This window comes from Globicephala melas, chromosome 18, assembly GCF_963455315.2.
Source record: "Globicephala melas chromosome 18, mGloMel1.2, whole genome shotgun sequence".
NCBI lineage: Eukaryota > Metazoa > Chordata > Mammalia > Artiodactyla > Delphinidae > Globicephala > Globicephala melas.
The window spans coordinates 45,373,367-45,390,307 of record NC_083331.1 but is presented as its reverse complement, the minus strand read 5'-3'; the positions used below and the strand labels follow the sequence as shown (position 1 = coordinate 45,390,307).

General features: G+C 33.5%; 1 protein-coding gene across 2 annotated transcripts in view; it reads left to right on the top strand.

Annotated features, from left to right (window-relative positions):
• Positions 1-15,731, top strand: part of DACH1 (dachshund family transcription factor 1) — a 415,401-nt gene extending 399,670 nt beyond the window's left edge. For both annotated transcript variants that reach the window (XM_030838681.3, XM_060288119.2), the window contains one exon: positions 12,161-15,731. In XM_030838681.3, the coding sequence (XP_030694541.2) occupies positions 12,161-12,198 (38 nt within the window). In that variant the 3' untranslated portion in view covers positions 12,199-15,731. The remainder of the gene's footprint in view (positions 1-12,160) is intronic.
• Positions 15,732-16,941: the final 1,210 nt, after the last annotated feature.

Sequence of the window (16,941 nt, the reverse complement as noted above, 5' to 3'; positions counted from 1 at the left end):
ATGTCACAATTGCTAGCGATGGGAGAATAAGGCAATACTGACAGTAACCACAGCCACAAGCTACTAATTTTAATGGAAATAGTGGCCTATATTACAATGACCCAGGGAAGAATTTCAAAGTGGGCATGAAACATATATATATCAGCATTTATCTTCCTTCTAAATATATGCACATTTATTATACTTAAGATGTTTATTTGTATAATTTTTGTGTTTATTTTTTGAAATTGTATTAAAGAAATTTGGCAATCTCATGGGATTTAATATATGCTGAAAACTAATTGGAACTTAAACATAAATTGTAAGTAAGTCTAGAGTGTTCAGATGTTTCCTGAAATTCTTTGTGTATACAGAGACAGAAAATTTATAAAATGCCAAATTGTCTATTAGCATTGCATATTTTTGTGATAGCACATTTTGTCTTTTTTTTATTACTTTCCATTTTAGAAAGCATTTAGTGTCTTACATTTATTATTGTTTGTGACTGTTTTGTTGATATTTTCCTGATCGATTTGCAAAGAATTATGTTTGTTTCCTTGGAAAACATGCAGTATAATAATATTGCTTCAAATATTGCAAGATACCAGATTTAACCAAAACTGAACTTAGCCAGTCACCACTACTGAACCAAAGATTCTGAAAAACATTACAAGGATTGTCTGATCTCTAGGTGGCTTTAATAGAGAGTCTAGAATTTTTTTTTCCTTCTCTTTCTTTTCTTTTTTGATAGCTCATTAAATTGTAACAATTCCAGCAGTATGGAGCTATAATATTTCCTAGGATGGTTACTTCTGTCACATTGGATCAAGTGATTTGATGATACAGTCATTATTCTGAAACAAGTTTAATATAAGGATTAGACTACTGAAAGTTACTGTCTTTAATTCTGAGAAGGTCACCATATATCGTGAAATAAGATCATCAATCTGTAAGGAATATCTATGTTTTATTCCTGATAGAATCAAAGTACCCTAAGGTAATACAAATAATTTCCACTTCCACAAAAATATATATATTTTTTAAAGAGCAAAACAAATCCTTTACAATTGTGAAAATAAATATTCTGTGATTTAAAATAACTTATTCCATTAGTAGCAAACCAGAGAGGTTTTTAAAATTTATTTTGATATAGTAAGACAAGAAATATTGTACTGGGAATTATGCAACTTGGTTTTGCTGTTTCTGTGAAATGCAGGCAGACTTCCAGGAGAACTCACAGGCAGCATTTGGCTTGGTGAGTTCCACAAGATGCAGAGTTGGGTTATCAATCTTTTCTGTGTTCTAAAAGAAAGCAAACTAAGATATACTAAAACACTGTAAGTCACAAGAACTGAAATATTTACCTGTGACATTGACCAGCACATCTTTCTTATAAAAGAAGGAGTATTTATTATATATTGTGGCACAACAAACTACTTTGAAACTTCATGGTTTACATCATTTATTACCTCACAGCTTCTGTATGTGAGGAATCTGGGAGTAGCTTAGCTGGGTCCTATGCTTCGGGTCTCTCTCAAGCTGCAAAAAATTTTGGCTGGGGCTGCAGTCATCTCTAGACTCAACTGAGTCAGGCTATACTTCCAAGCTCAGTCATATGGCTGTTGGCATGCCTCACGTCCTCAAGGGTTTTGTACTGAGGGTCCCAGGTCCTTGCTGGCTATTAACCAGAAGCCATCATCAGTTCCTTGTCACCTGGACCCTTCCTAGGGCAACTCAGTACATGGTAACCTACTTCATCTGATCAAGCAAGTGAAAAGATCCAGAGAAAGAGTGTCTGCCAGCAGAAAGTCACAGTTTTTTATAGTCTCATCTTGGAAGTGACTTTTCATCACTTTTGCCATATTCTCTTCATTAGAAGCAAGTCACTAGATAAAGCCCACACTTAAAGGGGAGAGGTATCTCACAAGGATGTGACTGCCAGGTAGCAGGGGGCATTGCTAACCATCTTAGAGGATTCCTACCATAGAGAGCTATGCAAAAAATAAAATTGTCAAGTTACCTGGTGAGAATGGGATCGGACCAATGAGTATTATATAATTCAAATATTTTATAAGTTCAGGAATGTACGTATAGGTAGACCAGATGTCCACATCAGTCTTTGATGGAAACCTTATCCCTGGTTCATGTTTTAATGGGTATTTGCCAAAACTTGCCTGATCAACTCTGTTTGACACTCAACTGATTCTCATATTCTTTCTTTAGATATGATAATTCTGTCAACACAGTTTCTTGTCTGTTTGATAATCTGTCTCTTTAATCTGTCTCTGCACATCTCTGAACTGATCCCTTATGTATTAGTTTTAGAGTTTAGTGCACAGAGAACTATCTTATTTAAGAGTTCTTGTATAGCATGTTAGTGTTCTCACCCACATGTGGTCTAAATACTTGATTCCATTGGATGAGATGTTAAGAAAAGCTATTCCCCACAAAAGTGCCATTTCTTTAGTTAAAAACAATTCTCATATTTACTGAAAACATTTGAGAGCTTTCATTGAAGTTTGACATTTGTTAAGTTTAGCACTAGACCAGAATTTTGGTTCAGCATTGTATAAATGTTAAATCAAGCTCTAGGTATTTAGAACTTTATTCATTCACAATTACTTCTCTAAACAAATATAATTTTATTAAAATTGCTGTATTAGTCATGCTATAAAAAATAGAGAAACATAAAAATGCTAAACTTTTAAAAGAAAAGTTCTGCCAAACTTAAAAGAAAATAACTAGGCTCTGATAAGAACTGCCCTTCTAATTGCCACCTTTGGTTTGTTCTCAAGAGATAACACATACATTTTTTCTGAAAACTCAATTTACTCACTGCAGATTTTGCTTGTTTCTTGCAGTTCTAAAGGATACAGATGCTTGATTTGAAAGATCCTTGTTTCTCTTCTCTGCAGTATCTTATTTTTATCAAATAAGTCATCACTTTTTTATGCTCCATTTTTATTAAGCTTAGTAGACAATTTTTCCATCATCACTAAGGTTCAGATATACCCTCAAATGATTTCCTTCCATCCCTGTGTCTTAGTCTTTGTTCTCCCAGAAATGAATAGAAGAATGGAGAAACTAAAAAGAGATTCCATTGTGCTTCTCTTTGCTGAAGTTGGGAGGTCTCACCTTCCAATCAGGACAAGGTAACCTAAGTGCAAAGTACCCCATTCTCACTTGATGATACATTAGCCTCTCTGATGAATTCTCACGTCTTACTAATGAATACTTGATTAGAACACACACAAAAAAATACTTTAGCATAGTAGAACTAGCAGCAATATAATTTTTCTTTGTTTTAGAAATAAAACAAAACTTTAACAATGTCTGCTTTTTGTTTTTGTTTCTCATAAACTTTTAAAAGATAACCTGTGCTTCAAACAGCTAAACAGAACAATATTTCTTTATACCAACAAGTGCACATTAGCATACACAGCCCTCACTAACTAACAAGTAATACAGTTAGGTAGACTTCATAAACTTTACAATTGTAAATTTACCATTCAAACATAATGGACCAAGAGACCAGAATCCAGCTTATATGCATACCCTCAGTCCACTAAGTTTCATGAATCTGAACCTGGTTTTTCTGAAGAACTCTATTAAGAAAATCACTAAGCATCATCTTACTATCTAATACTTGAATAGGACTTCTCAAAACCTTGCTCCTAAGCAGAAAACATATTTACCATGAGAATACTTCCCATATAATCAGTGAAAAAGTGTATGTGGATAGTGGACAGCGTAAACCTTCAACTAGTTATGAATAAATACCTGATATTGGTGATGTATTAAAATTTCATTTCACTTAGGCAAACTGTTTTATTTGTTAAATTTACATTTGAAAAAGTTGTACTTATAGAAAAGTTCAAAAATATTAAAACTCTTATAAGCATTTTACGATGATTCATTTATTGTTAATGTTTTGTTCCATGTGCTTTATAATTTTCTCTATCTGCGTAGTATTTTCTGAAGTATTTGAGAGTGAGATGTATAAATCATGGTTCTTTACCTGTTATATTTACGCATACGTATTTCACAGGGTACTTATTAAAAATAAGGATGTTCTCTCATACATAAACACAGCATATTTATCAGCCCAGTAAATATTTCATTGACACAGTACTTTTATTCAAACTGACATTGAAATTCTAATTTTGTCATTTGACCCAATCATGTCCTTTATAACATTTATAACCTTCCTGAATCCAAATTAGGACCACATTATATTAAGTTGTAATTTCTCTTTAGTCTTTTTGATCTTGTGCATTTTCTTGGCCTTTTAAAAAAATTGTAAAATTGACTTTTTTGAAACAAACAGTCTTAAGAGAATGTTTCTTATTTTGCATTTGATGTTTCCTCATGATTAGATCAGGTTGTGTATTCTAAGCCAGTATACTACCCAAGTGACGTTGTGTTCTTTTCAAGGTATAATATCCAAAGTTGCATAATATCCATCCCTCATTTTGTAATGTTACTTTGATAGTTCCTTCTGTATGTATTTATTGAGCACTTGCCAGGTTCCAGGCAATGTTCAAGGTGCTAGAAATACACAAAGTCATATGGTATGTTACCTACTCTTAAAGAGATTATAGCTAGACTTTAATCAATTTCTCTAAGATAGCAAAGCTGTACAAGTATTGGCATAGTGAAAACAACTTAGGAGAGGACAAGAGTTTGGATCCTATGACAAGTGTTGTAACAACACTTAGGTCCTAGTAATACAATGTATGGAATCCAAACCCTATCTGCATGAGTATAGGCTGATCGTTCACAACTAAAACATTTTGTCAGAGGGCTAATTTTTTAACATGAAGTATAGACTTGCCTGTTCCCTGTTGAATAGACAAGCAGTAGATAGTTGATGATGTTTTAAAAATCAAATTTGCTTGGTTGTAATCATGGAGATATGGTTTTAAGAACGTTAAGTTCTTAAATAGATATCAGTTCATAAACCACAGGGTCTAGATTTCTACCCCAATTGGGGAATATCCTTGAGTTACAGAATAAAAGATATTTAATACCCACTAAACCAAAATTATCTTAACCTTTGATAGTAAATTCCTCTTTGCCCACAGAGAGCATCAACATCATAGTTGAGCCTGAAGTTCAGGCAAAGGGACTCTTTAAGATACTGACAACAAGAATGTCACTTCTCAGGAGAGCTGAGATACTTTACACTGATCTAGCCATTTGGAAAATTTTTTTTTTTTTTTTTTTTTTTTTTTTTTTTTGCGGTACGCGGGCCTCTCACTGTTGTGGCCTCTCCCGTTGCGGAGCACAGGCTCCGGACGCGCAGGCTCAGCGGCCATGGCTCACGGGCCCAGCCGCTCCGCAGCATATGGGATCCTCCCGGACCGGGGCACGAACCCGCGTCCCCTGCATTGGCAGGCGGACTCTCAACCACTGCGCCACCAGGGAAGCCCTGGAAAATGTATTTTGCCCAGGGCTGGAGTTGGCGAAATAACTCCAAGCTGGCTAAGATTAACCATAGCCATCTGCATATCTTCAAATGCCTTCTCTCCACGTTCTTCAGCTCAGCTTTCATTACTGGTTTGTCTGTTTAGTTTCCCATTTTAAAAGAATGTGTGATTAGATCAGGCTGCCCAGTGATGATTCCTTCTAGCTTCCCAAGAACTAAAGTCTAGTTCCACCTGTTCCAATTTGTCAAATTGTCAAAGTTCAGGTCTCTCCCCTATTAGTGTGCTTACCTAGAGTCTAATACAAAGTTTCTTCTCATGTAAAGGACAGGGATTCACTTTCATTATTTTTGTCTAAAAATGTGGTTATCTTTTAACCTATATATCATAACTTTAGATAATCCTCTGTTCTCAGACATGTTTTAAACTAGACTATGTTCTCTCATGTACTTTCTTCTCTGAAGAAAACTGAAAAATATTTAAAAGCAGTTCTCAATTATAAAACTATTTTTGTTTGCAATATTAGCTGCAGTCAAGAGCTTTACTTCATACTAGCCTTGTAATAAACATATTATCTACTCTGATTTCAAATGAGCTGGGCCATGTTGGTCTACTGAGTAATCCATTATCTACTGCTTGTACTAGTATGTTTGGCTTGTATAGACAGAATAACTTGGTGTGCCTTCTTACACATAGTCCGTGCCCACTCTCTAGAATGGCACTGGGTGCTTATAGAGAAAGCATTCAAAAGGGATCTGGGATTCAGTCCTCTCTCACTTTGACCCAGCTCTGTGGGCCTCAGGTTCTGCAGCTATCACCCTGAAATACCTAAAATTCAAAATCTTTTGCAACTTTTTCAGTTTTTACTTTTTCATTATATTTGAACACAACCTTGACTATAACTTCTGGAAATCACTGATACTGTTATTATCTGCATTTCATGAGAAGAAATGATATTTACCCAGTATTCTCTTGTAAAAGAGCTTGTGCTGAACATCAATCTCTCTTAAAATATTTCTCATGTTAAATGTAGACTTTGTGTCTCTGCTTCTTTGCCTCAGCAGTAGCAGAATGTTCTTACTCTAAATATAAAATTATAAAAAAAGCAAGAAACAATATTTTCTTTAATTAGCTTCTTCCTTTAGGGGTTTTAGAAGAAAGGTTATGACTTGACAAAGATCCTTCCCATCTGTTCCTGTTTGTTTGCTTTTATTTTGACTTCCTTTCGTTGTCTTATCAAATATCACATGAATCATTAACATTTGTTTTCATCACTTGTTTTGGTTTCCCTTACTTTTTATGATTAAGACATTCTGTTGAGAGAAGCTCAGGGTTACTATATTTCATATTGACCTAATATTATTTATGTAAATATTAAACTTTCTAGATGTATGATCTTATATGTTTGCCCTCTGTTATGTTCGTATTTTCCTCAGCTCTGGAGGGGTGAGATAAGGGCACGTGCAACTGTTTTGTGAAAGCAGCAAACTTCATTAGATTACAGGTGTCTGGATATACGTTTTGAACAAATAGATGCCATTTTTAATAAAACTACTTTCTAACAGGAAATGTAATTTATTACGCCCTTTGTGCTAAAGGCAAGTAAAAGATCCTTGTGGATGTTTTTGCAAGGGAGTTCTATTCAAAACTGGAATATATACCTATTTGCCTACTGAGTAATACTTTTCAGTAACATACTCCCTTGTTAATGATTCCACTTAGTTTTCATACAATGAAAGCATTGGATTTCTGGTGTCAAGTAATTTGAAATGATTCCAATTTGTATGCCATCTTCTAATATAAAATCTCATCATATATTGTGATTGTTATTGAACAAACATCATTAGTTTTTTAAAGTAAATGATAAAGCTATTCAATACTTTAGTTTTATATATGGAATAAAAGCTAAATTATATATCTGTCTATATGCATTAGATGTTACAAATAACTACACATAAGAGTAGCTGCAAAAACATTAAATCAGTGTATACGTATAACTGAATCACTTTGCTGTACACCTGAAACTAACACAACATTGTAAATCAACTATATTCTAATATAAAATAAAAATTAAATTTAAAACAGAACAAACTTAATTCATGAACACAAAACAGAACTGGAAATTTTGTGACATTCTCCATTTCTCCCTCCTCATCCACAGCTAACAAATAACTGATAGAATCTTTATATTTAATGGTCTGAGCTGAAGATTTCAACTTTAATGTTAAAACCTGAGATTCATTTTTATCGAGAGTTTAAAATTTTTTCTTTAACTCATCTGTAGATCCAAATCTGCATAATAACAGTAAGCAGCATACAAAAATTCACACCTGCAATAAACTATTCAGTGACCTAGATACTTTCTTATACACCAAATTAGAGCTGTAAACATCAAATCACAATGAACTCTGGAACTATTAGGAATTTGTAATCTAAATAGCTTCACTCAGTGCCTACTCCCACATGCTTTTAATTAGAAGAGACTTTTTAATTAAGTACTCCCATGCACAAAGTGTCACTTGATGATTTTTTTCATATCAACCTCCCTTACGAAAGCAAATAATCATTGTGTCAACGGAAGATATTTTCTCTGAAACCAAACTATAAGAATTTTAGTTCTGATTTCAAGTTGTTCAGTTGAGGCTCTGCATACTAAAAGAAAACCTCTGTTTTCTGAGAAAATGGTGAGGGACAGATTCACAAAGCAAGGAGGCTGATGGTACCAAGGTATCCAAGAGTCAGTCCCTTACCTCTGCAAATCAGAGACAGGGTATTTCCTCCAGTGATCTTGCAATTGCTTATTAGAGGAAGTGACAGAATAGATTTGGGTTCACACAAATATCTAATCATTGCACTTCCATTCACTAGCTCTTTGAAAATGTGCCAGATAACTTAACATTTTTGAGCCTTAATATCCTATTTGTAAAAGGCACTAAGAATACCTATTTTTTTGAGTTGTTGAGAAGTTTAGATTTAAAATCTATAAAGTGCCCTGAACACAATAGGTGCTCAGAAAATATTAGCTATACTGTTGGTAATCATTATTGCCTTTATTGCCAGTTTACTTGATCTTAAAAAAGTTCTCATCCGTTTGAGATATCAAGGAATGATTGTTTCATAAACACTGCTCAGCATCAGGAAAACATATTTTTCTGTGGCCAACAAATGCAGAAATAAAGACAATATAGGAAATGGTGAGTAGGTGTGAGATTATCTAGTTAGAAGGGAAGTATAATGCACAAAGGGCAGCCATTAAAACAAAACATGAATAAGCCTCTGAGTTTCCAGATGCAAACAACACACCTCTGAATAATGAAGTCTTAGCCATGAAAATACTCAGGGATTCCAATAATCTCCATCCTGCGCTTGTTTTTACAGGGCCTTCTCTAGGGCTCCATCACGTTGCCTGCTGTTTGAAGAGTTGGGGAAGGAAAGATTATTGGCACCATTATTACATAACGTAAAAAAACATGGCACAGTTTGAATTATGGGCCCATGTATTCTTCCTAGCACCCTTGCCATTCAGCTTGCTGTCCGGTGGTTTGTTATCAGAAGCCTGAGATAAACCTACAGTCCCATAACTCAGAAGCCTGCTGGTAGCTCTCTGGGTACATCCATATGTGGTTATTTGCTGCGGGTTGGCGGGCTAATATAACTTCTCTGGACCAACATAAAATTACTTTAAACCTTTTTTTTCTTACAGACTTTGAATTATCCATAAGTATGTTTTAATAAAGATGACAAAATTATATGGTAGAATTGCCTTGAAAGTTAGGCTCCATAGACAAAGGGAGAGGGAGTTACTCTCTAGGGTCTGTCTATGCCTGGTATGTTTCTGTTTCCAGGTAATTCTAAGGCAGATAATCTCTGATGTGTAAGTATTATTTAATCATGGAAATGCCTTAACTATAGCAGTTTGGATCTATTTTATAGCTGGCATCTTTAATGCTTGATGCTTTTGTCCATCTGTTAGGAACATTAGTCAAAAATTTAAAGAGACATTTATTAAAAGTAGATTATTATAGTAGATCAAGTACTGAGCACATAAATACAATGTATATAATTTTTATAAACATGCTTTGTATATGATCTAAAGGATCTTATAAAATAATTATTCATGCTATAATTTTAATTACTATATTTTTATTTTAAAATTTAGTTTCAGACAGACTTTAAAATTTCTAACATGCTAAAGGGAATTATTTTTAATACATAAGCATAAGTAATTGATTTCTCTGAAAGTTTAACATTTGAGACTGCATTAAAACTTTTAAGGCAAGTATCATGCTGAAGCACTCTCCTTCTGATACTGATGGGAAAAGAAATATGGCTGCTGCTTTTGTGGGTCTCACCATGTAAGAAGCTTCCCATACGTAACTTCAAAGTGAGACAAAGTGCTATGGAGTTAATTCTTAGGGTGCTTGTGTTGGAGAGTAAATAGGAGACTCTATATAGAGAAGTTTAATAGATGGGAGCAACAATGTAAGTGGGGAAGGAGGAGGTACTTATCTTGAGGCATTTAGAAGGAATAACAGGCCTGAATACTCCAAAGCAGTGCAGAGCTTGGTGTGCCATATGTAGAATGGCACACCATTCTATGAAAAGGAGAGCCAGGGTCACTGACTGAGGGAGAGGGGTAACATATAAGGTTAGAGAAGAAAGTCAGTAGCAAATTACATAGCACTTGGGTGAAGAATTTGGCTAGTGGACCTTTTAAAAAAATGATTCATACTTAATGAATAATTTCTATATATCCATTCTTTGCTACTACATTCCTTCTACTTAATATAGACATCACAGAAGATTAGAAAACAATTTTTCAAAACTTTAATTTTTTTCTTTAACAACCTTTTTTTTTTTTTTTGGCCGTGCCCTGTGGCTTGTGGAATCTTAGTTCTGCGACCAGGGATCGAACCTGGGCCCCCAGCAGTGGAAGCGAGGAGTTCTAACCACTGGACCACCAGCAAATCCCATAATTTTTTTTTCATTAATGTACCAAGATTCTTTAAAACTCCATAGAATGAAATGTTAATCTTGAGAAAATAATTTCTTTTCCACAAGTATTTTGAAGGACTTCACTGAATAAAATTTAAATTTAGGGGAAATTGAGAATGTTTCTCTCCGCCCGTCTAATCCTAGGAAACGTTGTCTATTTAAAAAAAAAAAAAAAGAATGAGAATGATATCCTCAACTTAAGTGAATACCTGATAGAAATATTGAGATAACTGGAAGGAGAGAGAAGTCGGGATAAATTAAATAAGGACTAAAAATTAGAAAATTTTGGTTAAAAGCATCAGTGTTCTACCTCTTTGGTTATTTCTATGACTAAATTTTAAAACAATTTAGTTGCTTTTCTTAATAAAACATTAAGATCAAAATTATCTTTTAATAGGTCCAGTTTTTAGCCACATGATACTAAGAATATGAAAGAAAAGTTTCAGTTTATTTTTATAATATTAGTTTATTAGGTTTATTTATCTACTTTGTATAAATCACATGAAAGCTATATCTGATTTATTCATTCATTCGTTCATTCAAACACATTTTATTGAACATATACTGGGTGCTTAGACTGTATTAATAAGCCAAACAGCATTCCATAACATCCTGGAAGTAATAGTCCAACTGTACAAACGACGCTAAGCTAAAACATGTTGTAGGAATATAAAACTTAGGCACACCAATATTTCTGTGAAGTAGAAAAATAGTTTAACATTGGTTTTAAGCTCCTTACTAATTACTGTATCTACCACAGATTATGTATAAGCACTCAATTAGCTTATCGTTGAAGGTGAAATCTGCAAATATTTAGACTCTCTATTTCCTAAATTTACTGTAGGCTATTTCTATTTCCTTATGCTTTAATTCTTGAAGCTATCAGACATTTTGCAAACATTTACATTACAATATACATTTAAAAAAATTTTGGAAAACTTTACTTTTCTGATTACCTTCTACTGTAGATATTAAAACGTGAAATTTAAACAGATTTTGTACAAATATTTCCAAGGTTTAGACCACACCAAAAAGTGGACAGTTGGGAGAGTGTTACATTTGGGAAACAGGCTTATGTTTTGTTTTGTTTGTCCTCTGGATTTTTAATTCCTTATTTTTGCTTCATTCAAGTGGGTTTATTGAAGATTTGATTTACTTTTCTTTTTCACATAGCTGTGTGTTTCTCAATAGGTAAAAGCTGAGTAATATATTAATATTTAATTGTTCATTTAATCTCACTTCAAGGTGGAAAGGCTATAGTTCATTGATATTGATGAAATAACCCAAGTAGCTTTCACATAAATAGCAACAAATGTGCACAACTGTTACATTACACGGTATATTTAACAACACCTCTAAGAAGTAAGATGGGAGCTCAGTCTTTCCTGATGGAGATATATCTGAGTGCATTCAAAGAAAATTTGGTTCTGCAAGCTTGGAGGAAGTAATTGTCATTCAACAGAAATCAACTAGCTTTGCATATCAGTAAAACACATACACACACTCTTATCTATTTTCTGAGTGCTCTGTACTGATATCAAATATATATTTATGAGAACTAGAAACGTTGTATTCTTTTCAGTCACTTCAATTCAATGTAACTATGAAATTAACTTTGAGAATATGTGAAAAATGTTACTTCCTATATAAGTGAAGATAGAATAAAACCCACAAATTTTATATCAGGCTATGTAGTTTTTATATTCACATTTGTCCCCCAGATGTCATATAAGTAATTATTTTTTGTTGTTCATTTTTAGATGGAAGACTGTATTTGAAAACTACTGTCATGTACTGAATCTTTCCTGTTGAAGAAGTCCATGTTATAGTAAAGAACTTTGCAGTCAGACATTCGTCATTGGAAAGTTTGGGAAAAAAATAAAGTCCTTTTAAGGGAACTTCCTCAATTTTGTGTATTAATGTTCTTTAAAAGTTTAAGTATTCTACAAAAAAAAAAAGTTTCCTTCATTGATTTTCACCTGTGGTTCATACCAGAGACCTGAGAATGTTTGTAAATGTACAAGTATCAAACTTCTTACAGTTAATAATTGCAACTTTGCTGCTGGACACTTGTATATGGAGTCAAAGGCAGGTCTCAATAAGACCTAGCTTTGTTTTTTTAATGGAATGAACCATTTTCCTCTTCTGAAAATTCTGTATCTGAGCACATCAAGAGACGCTTGTAGCACTGGTCACCCAGACTTACAGAATTATGTCCTCCAGAAACCAGCAAGAACATTTGGAAATGAACTTGTAGAGGACAGAGAGGATTCCTAAAAAGTCAATAAATCAAAGAGTAATATTCTGTTACATTCTATTTTAAACTCTCTAATTGTGGGTTTTCTCCTGAAGATTTTTGTTCATGTACTTTCCAAAAGACCAACAAATGGATATTGACAACAACCCCGTGAAATAACATTTTGCATACCTGAAAAGAAGCATTGGAGATAAGCCAAAAAGTTTCACCGAAGGTCTTTTTTCCTTAAAAATATATAAACGTAACATGTTTTCATTCCAAACTGGTAGTGGTATATAGAATTTAAAATGATCATTATGTTTCTTCTTCAAACTGTTGGTCACATGTACAGTATATAAACATAAAACATACAAGGAAGGTATTATGTATGCAGTAGTATACTAGAGTTTAGGAAAATGAAAATTTTAGAAAATACGTTTTGTCACCCTGTTGGTCAGAAAGACACCTTTCTGGTTTTAACGCATGCAGGCATGTAAATATTTGTCTGGAGTCACAGTATTAATGAATGAGATCTTAAGCATCTGGTGACATCAGAACTCTGTGTCAGCCACTTTTATTTGTATATTGAACCCTAGTTAGTGCCCCAAACTGCACTATTGAGAATGGACTGTGGCTGAACAGTAAATCAAAACACCAGAAATATTTTTATATGTTAATGTCATATTATGTTAATGTTGCTGAAAGACAAAACCTAACAAACCCTTGATCCTTGATGTATCAGTCCAATACCATGTAGCGCTGAGTGATAAAGTTAAAATGTGTTGTGCTTCCCACCCTGGTCAGAGGGAAGGGTGCCTACGTGTTATTTTCACTGTCTTTTTGAAAGTTACAGTATGTGTTTTCACTTTTGTGCAGATAACTGGAAGTCAAGCTACGAACAGTGCTTATTACATGCTGAAGTTACCTTCTCTTTGTTTTTACATATTTGGAGTTACACCTTTAAAGACTGATACGTGAATCAGTATAGTTGCTGGACATTTTATGATTTTGCTGTCATCTTACAATTTTATGATCATAACATTATTTATTACCATAAATAGCAAAATCTTAAATGACCAAGAAAACTAGCTTAAAAATGTTTAAAGATAGTTCTCATTGGGTATTAATGATTTGAAAAGAAATTAACATTATAGATACACTGGCACTAAGCTTCTATAGTTTTTAAGTCTTCCTTGCAATACTGGAACATATTTCTTTTGTGTAGCTCGCTATTAACCAGCTAAGACCATTTTTAATGCAATAAAAAGGTTATATATACAGTTCCTATTTTTAGCTTGCTTAAAAGGGAGCAATATTTTTATTTAAAACACTGTTAGTAAATGCTTTGTAGAAACTTGGTTTTCTAAGCATAGTTCTTCCATAACCTTCTTTTGTTATTTGAGCACAAGAGTTTCTATTCCTTGTTGTATGTATCTCTTGTTTTTCCCTGTATGCAGTCTTTAAAGGATTACAACACTTAAAACAGAGGAACTTGTGGCAAGCTTTTGAATCATACATTTTTTGAAAGTTTTTTTAAAAGCCTACAACTTCCATAAGTAGTAAAATCAGCCATTGCTCCGCTTCTTGCATAGAGTCACCTGTTAAGTAGGTTAAATAGTTTTAAAATACATACTTTCCAGACCTTTGAGAATGTTTTAGTGTTTGGTTTGCTATAAAAGGAAATTTTAGCAAGGATTAAAGAAAAAAGCTATCGGCTATATGCTATGAGAGAATCTTACTAACATGTTGTAAATATTGCAAGTCATGAAATGTTATTTTAAGTCTGTAACTTAAGTTTTTTTCCCCTTTATTAGTTATACAGGTTGGTTTAAAATTTGTTTTTTGGTTTAAACAAGTAAAATTGTGCCCATTTTATGGTTTCCATGCTTTTGTAATCCTAAAATTATTAATGTCTGGTTGTTCTATATTATAACCACATTTGCGCTCTATGCAAGCCCTTGGAACAGAACATACTCATCTTCATGTAGGACCTATGAAAATTGTCTATTTTTATCTATATATTTAAAGTTTTCTAAAAATGATAAAAGGTTATTACGAATTTTGTTGTACAAAATCTGTACAAAAATCTGTTTTTACATCATAATGCAAGAATTGGAAATTTTTCTATGGTAGCCTAGTTCTTGAGCCTGGTTTCAATGTGAGAACCACGTTTACTGTTATTGTATTTAATTTTCTTTTTCTTTTCAACAATCTCCTAATAAAACTGTCTGAAATCTCCCTGTGACTTTATTTACAGTTCTTCTTTATTAAATTTTGTGAAATGCATAGCATTGAAGGAATATTCACTTTCTAATGGGAGGCATCTCAAAACAACATAAGTCAGCTCTTTACAATATGAAGGGAACAATGCTCAATGATTTTATTTAACATGCAACTGCTTCTATCTCTAATATGAATCACTGTGGTGAAAAACATCATAAAAGCACACTCTGTAGTTATTGTTTAACAAGCAGATTTTCCATATTTTGTTTCTTGCCAGCTAAGCAAACTGCCCACATATACATGATTTATTTATGTACATTTCTCAGTTTATGAAGCTGTTATTTGTACCTTTTTCCTTTATATTCTTATATTCCCATGATTCTTATTTCACAAAGCTTTGTGCTGAATAATGTAAAGTAGACATGTTGATGGAACAAAATATATTATTCCCATATCTATAAGAGTGTAGATTTGTAACTCTAACTCAGTGTTTTGCTTTCAGTCTCTATCATTGGAAAAAAATGCCTTTAGAAACTTTGCAATTCCTATAGCCTTTAACAATATATAAACGTTTTTATCAATCCACAATGCAGCACTCAAAGAAATACTGGGTTACTATCTCTGTGAATACTCTAAACATTCCCAAAAGAATGGAAAATGAATTTTTTTCTGTCTAAAGAGATTATTTCAATGAATTAACAAATTATGATTTATCCCTAATAAAACCTCAAATGTTTATATGACCATTACAAACACATTTTTGTCTTCTGTCCTCATATGTTTTTGTCAGTTAAGACTTGTACTAGAACATCATACAGCCTCTGGATGTTAGTGGCATTTGGTGATGATTTAAGGTTTCTCCCCATGTGTTTTTATTGACATTAGCAAATTTACAATATGACAAAAGTTACTTATTACTAGAGAAGAGTAAATTATAAATAAAAGTTACATGGATTGCATTTTGACATATGAGAAGTAGGGATGTTAATAGAATTAAAATATTATTGTAAATGACATTGTAAATATATCACTTTTCCTCATGTGTAGGCTTGGTGCTAACATTTATCTTTCATATGTACAACTGGTATATAAAAGCTGAACCAAACCTCATTTATTCCTTTAAACAGATTCATTAATAAAGCCTCTGTTCTGCACAAAGCACTGTGCTAAATGTTGTAATGAATGAAAACATAGCTGTTTTCCCAGAGGAGCTTATAATTTTGTTGGAATAGGAAGTCTTACTTTCAGCAAGAGAAGATTCAGTCAGCATCTTCTAGGCTGTCATGGATATAGAGCTAGTATTAAGAGGGCATGGGCTTAGACGCCTTCCTACTAAGTGGTAACAATCTGGTGACCCATTTTGTGCCTTCATCTTCTAGCGACTAATATAAGACAGTTTGGGGGTCAGACAATTCTGTAGAGCTTGAGAAAGGGGATGAATACATTTTCTTTTCATGTTATTTTTCATGTATTTCAGTCACATCACTCTTCTTACCAAGGCTCACAAACTTTGTTTTAAATAAGTAGTCTGTTTGCAAAAATCATCAACAAACAGTAAATTCCTAATATTCAGATTATTGAGTATAGAGGTACAATATTCAATTCTTATCATCCAGCATCTATGTGGCTAGGGCAAGTAATGGCCTAAAATGATTCAAACACAGAGCATAAGTTCCTAAATGCCAAATGAGTGTGTTAGGTAATGAGTGACATTTGTAGTGGCAGCATCATTTACATTTATAGGTTAATGAGCTAGAGATTTTGGCTTGAAATATTGCATCTGTTAGGACTCCTTTGGTTGGCTGTAACAAAACGAATTCCTGCAAGTCTAAAGAGCAAAAGGAATTGGTTAGGACGACAGAGGGATGCACATGGGACCTCAAGCCAGGATTGCAACCAACCCCCAGGGACCAGGGCTCCTCTTCAACTTCCATCTTTCTGCTCCTCTCAGTGACTCTGCTTCTTTCTCCTCTCATTGCTGACATATGTTCCTCTTGATTCCTCTATTATTCAGGAGCATACGACCACACCCACCGAAGTGAACCAATCATTTTTTCTCTCTTGTCTTAAGTCAGAATCCCT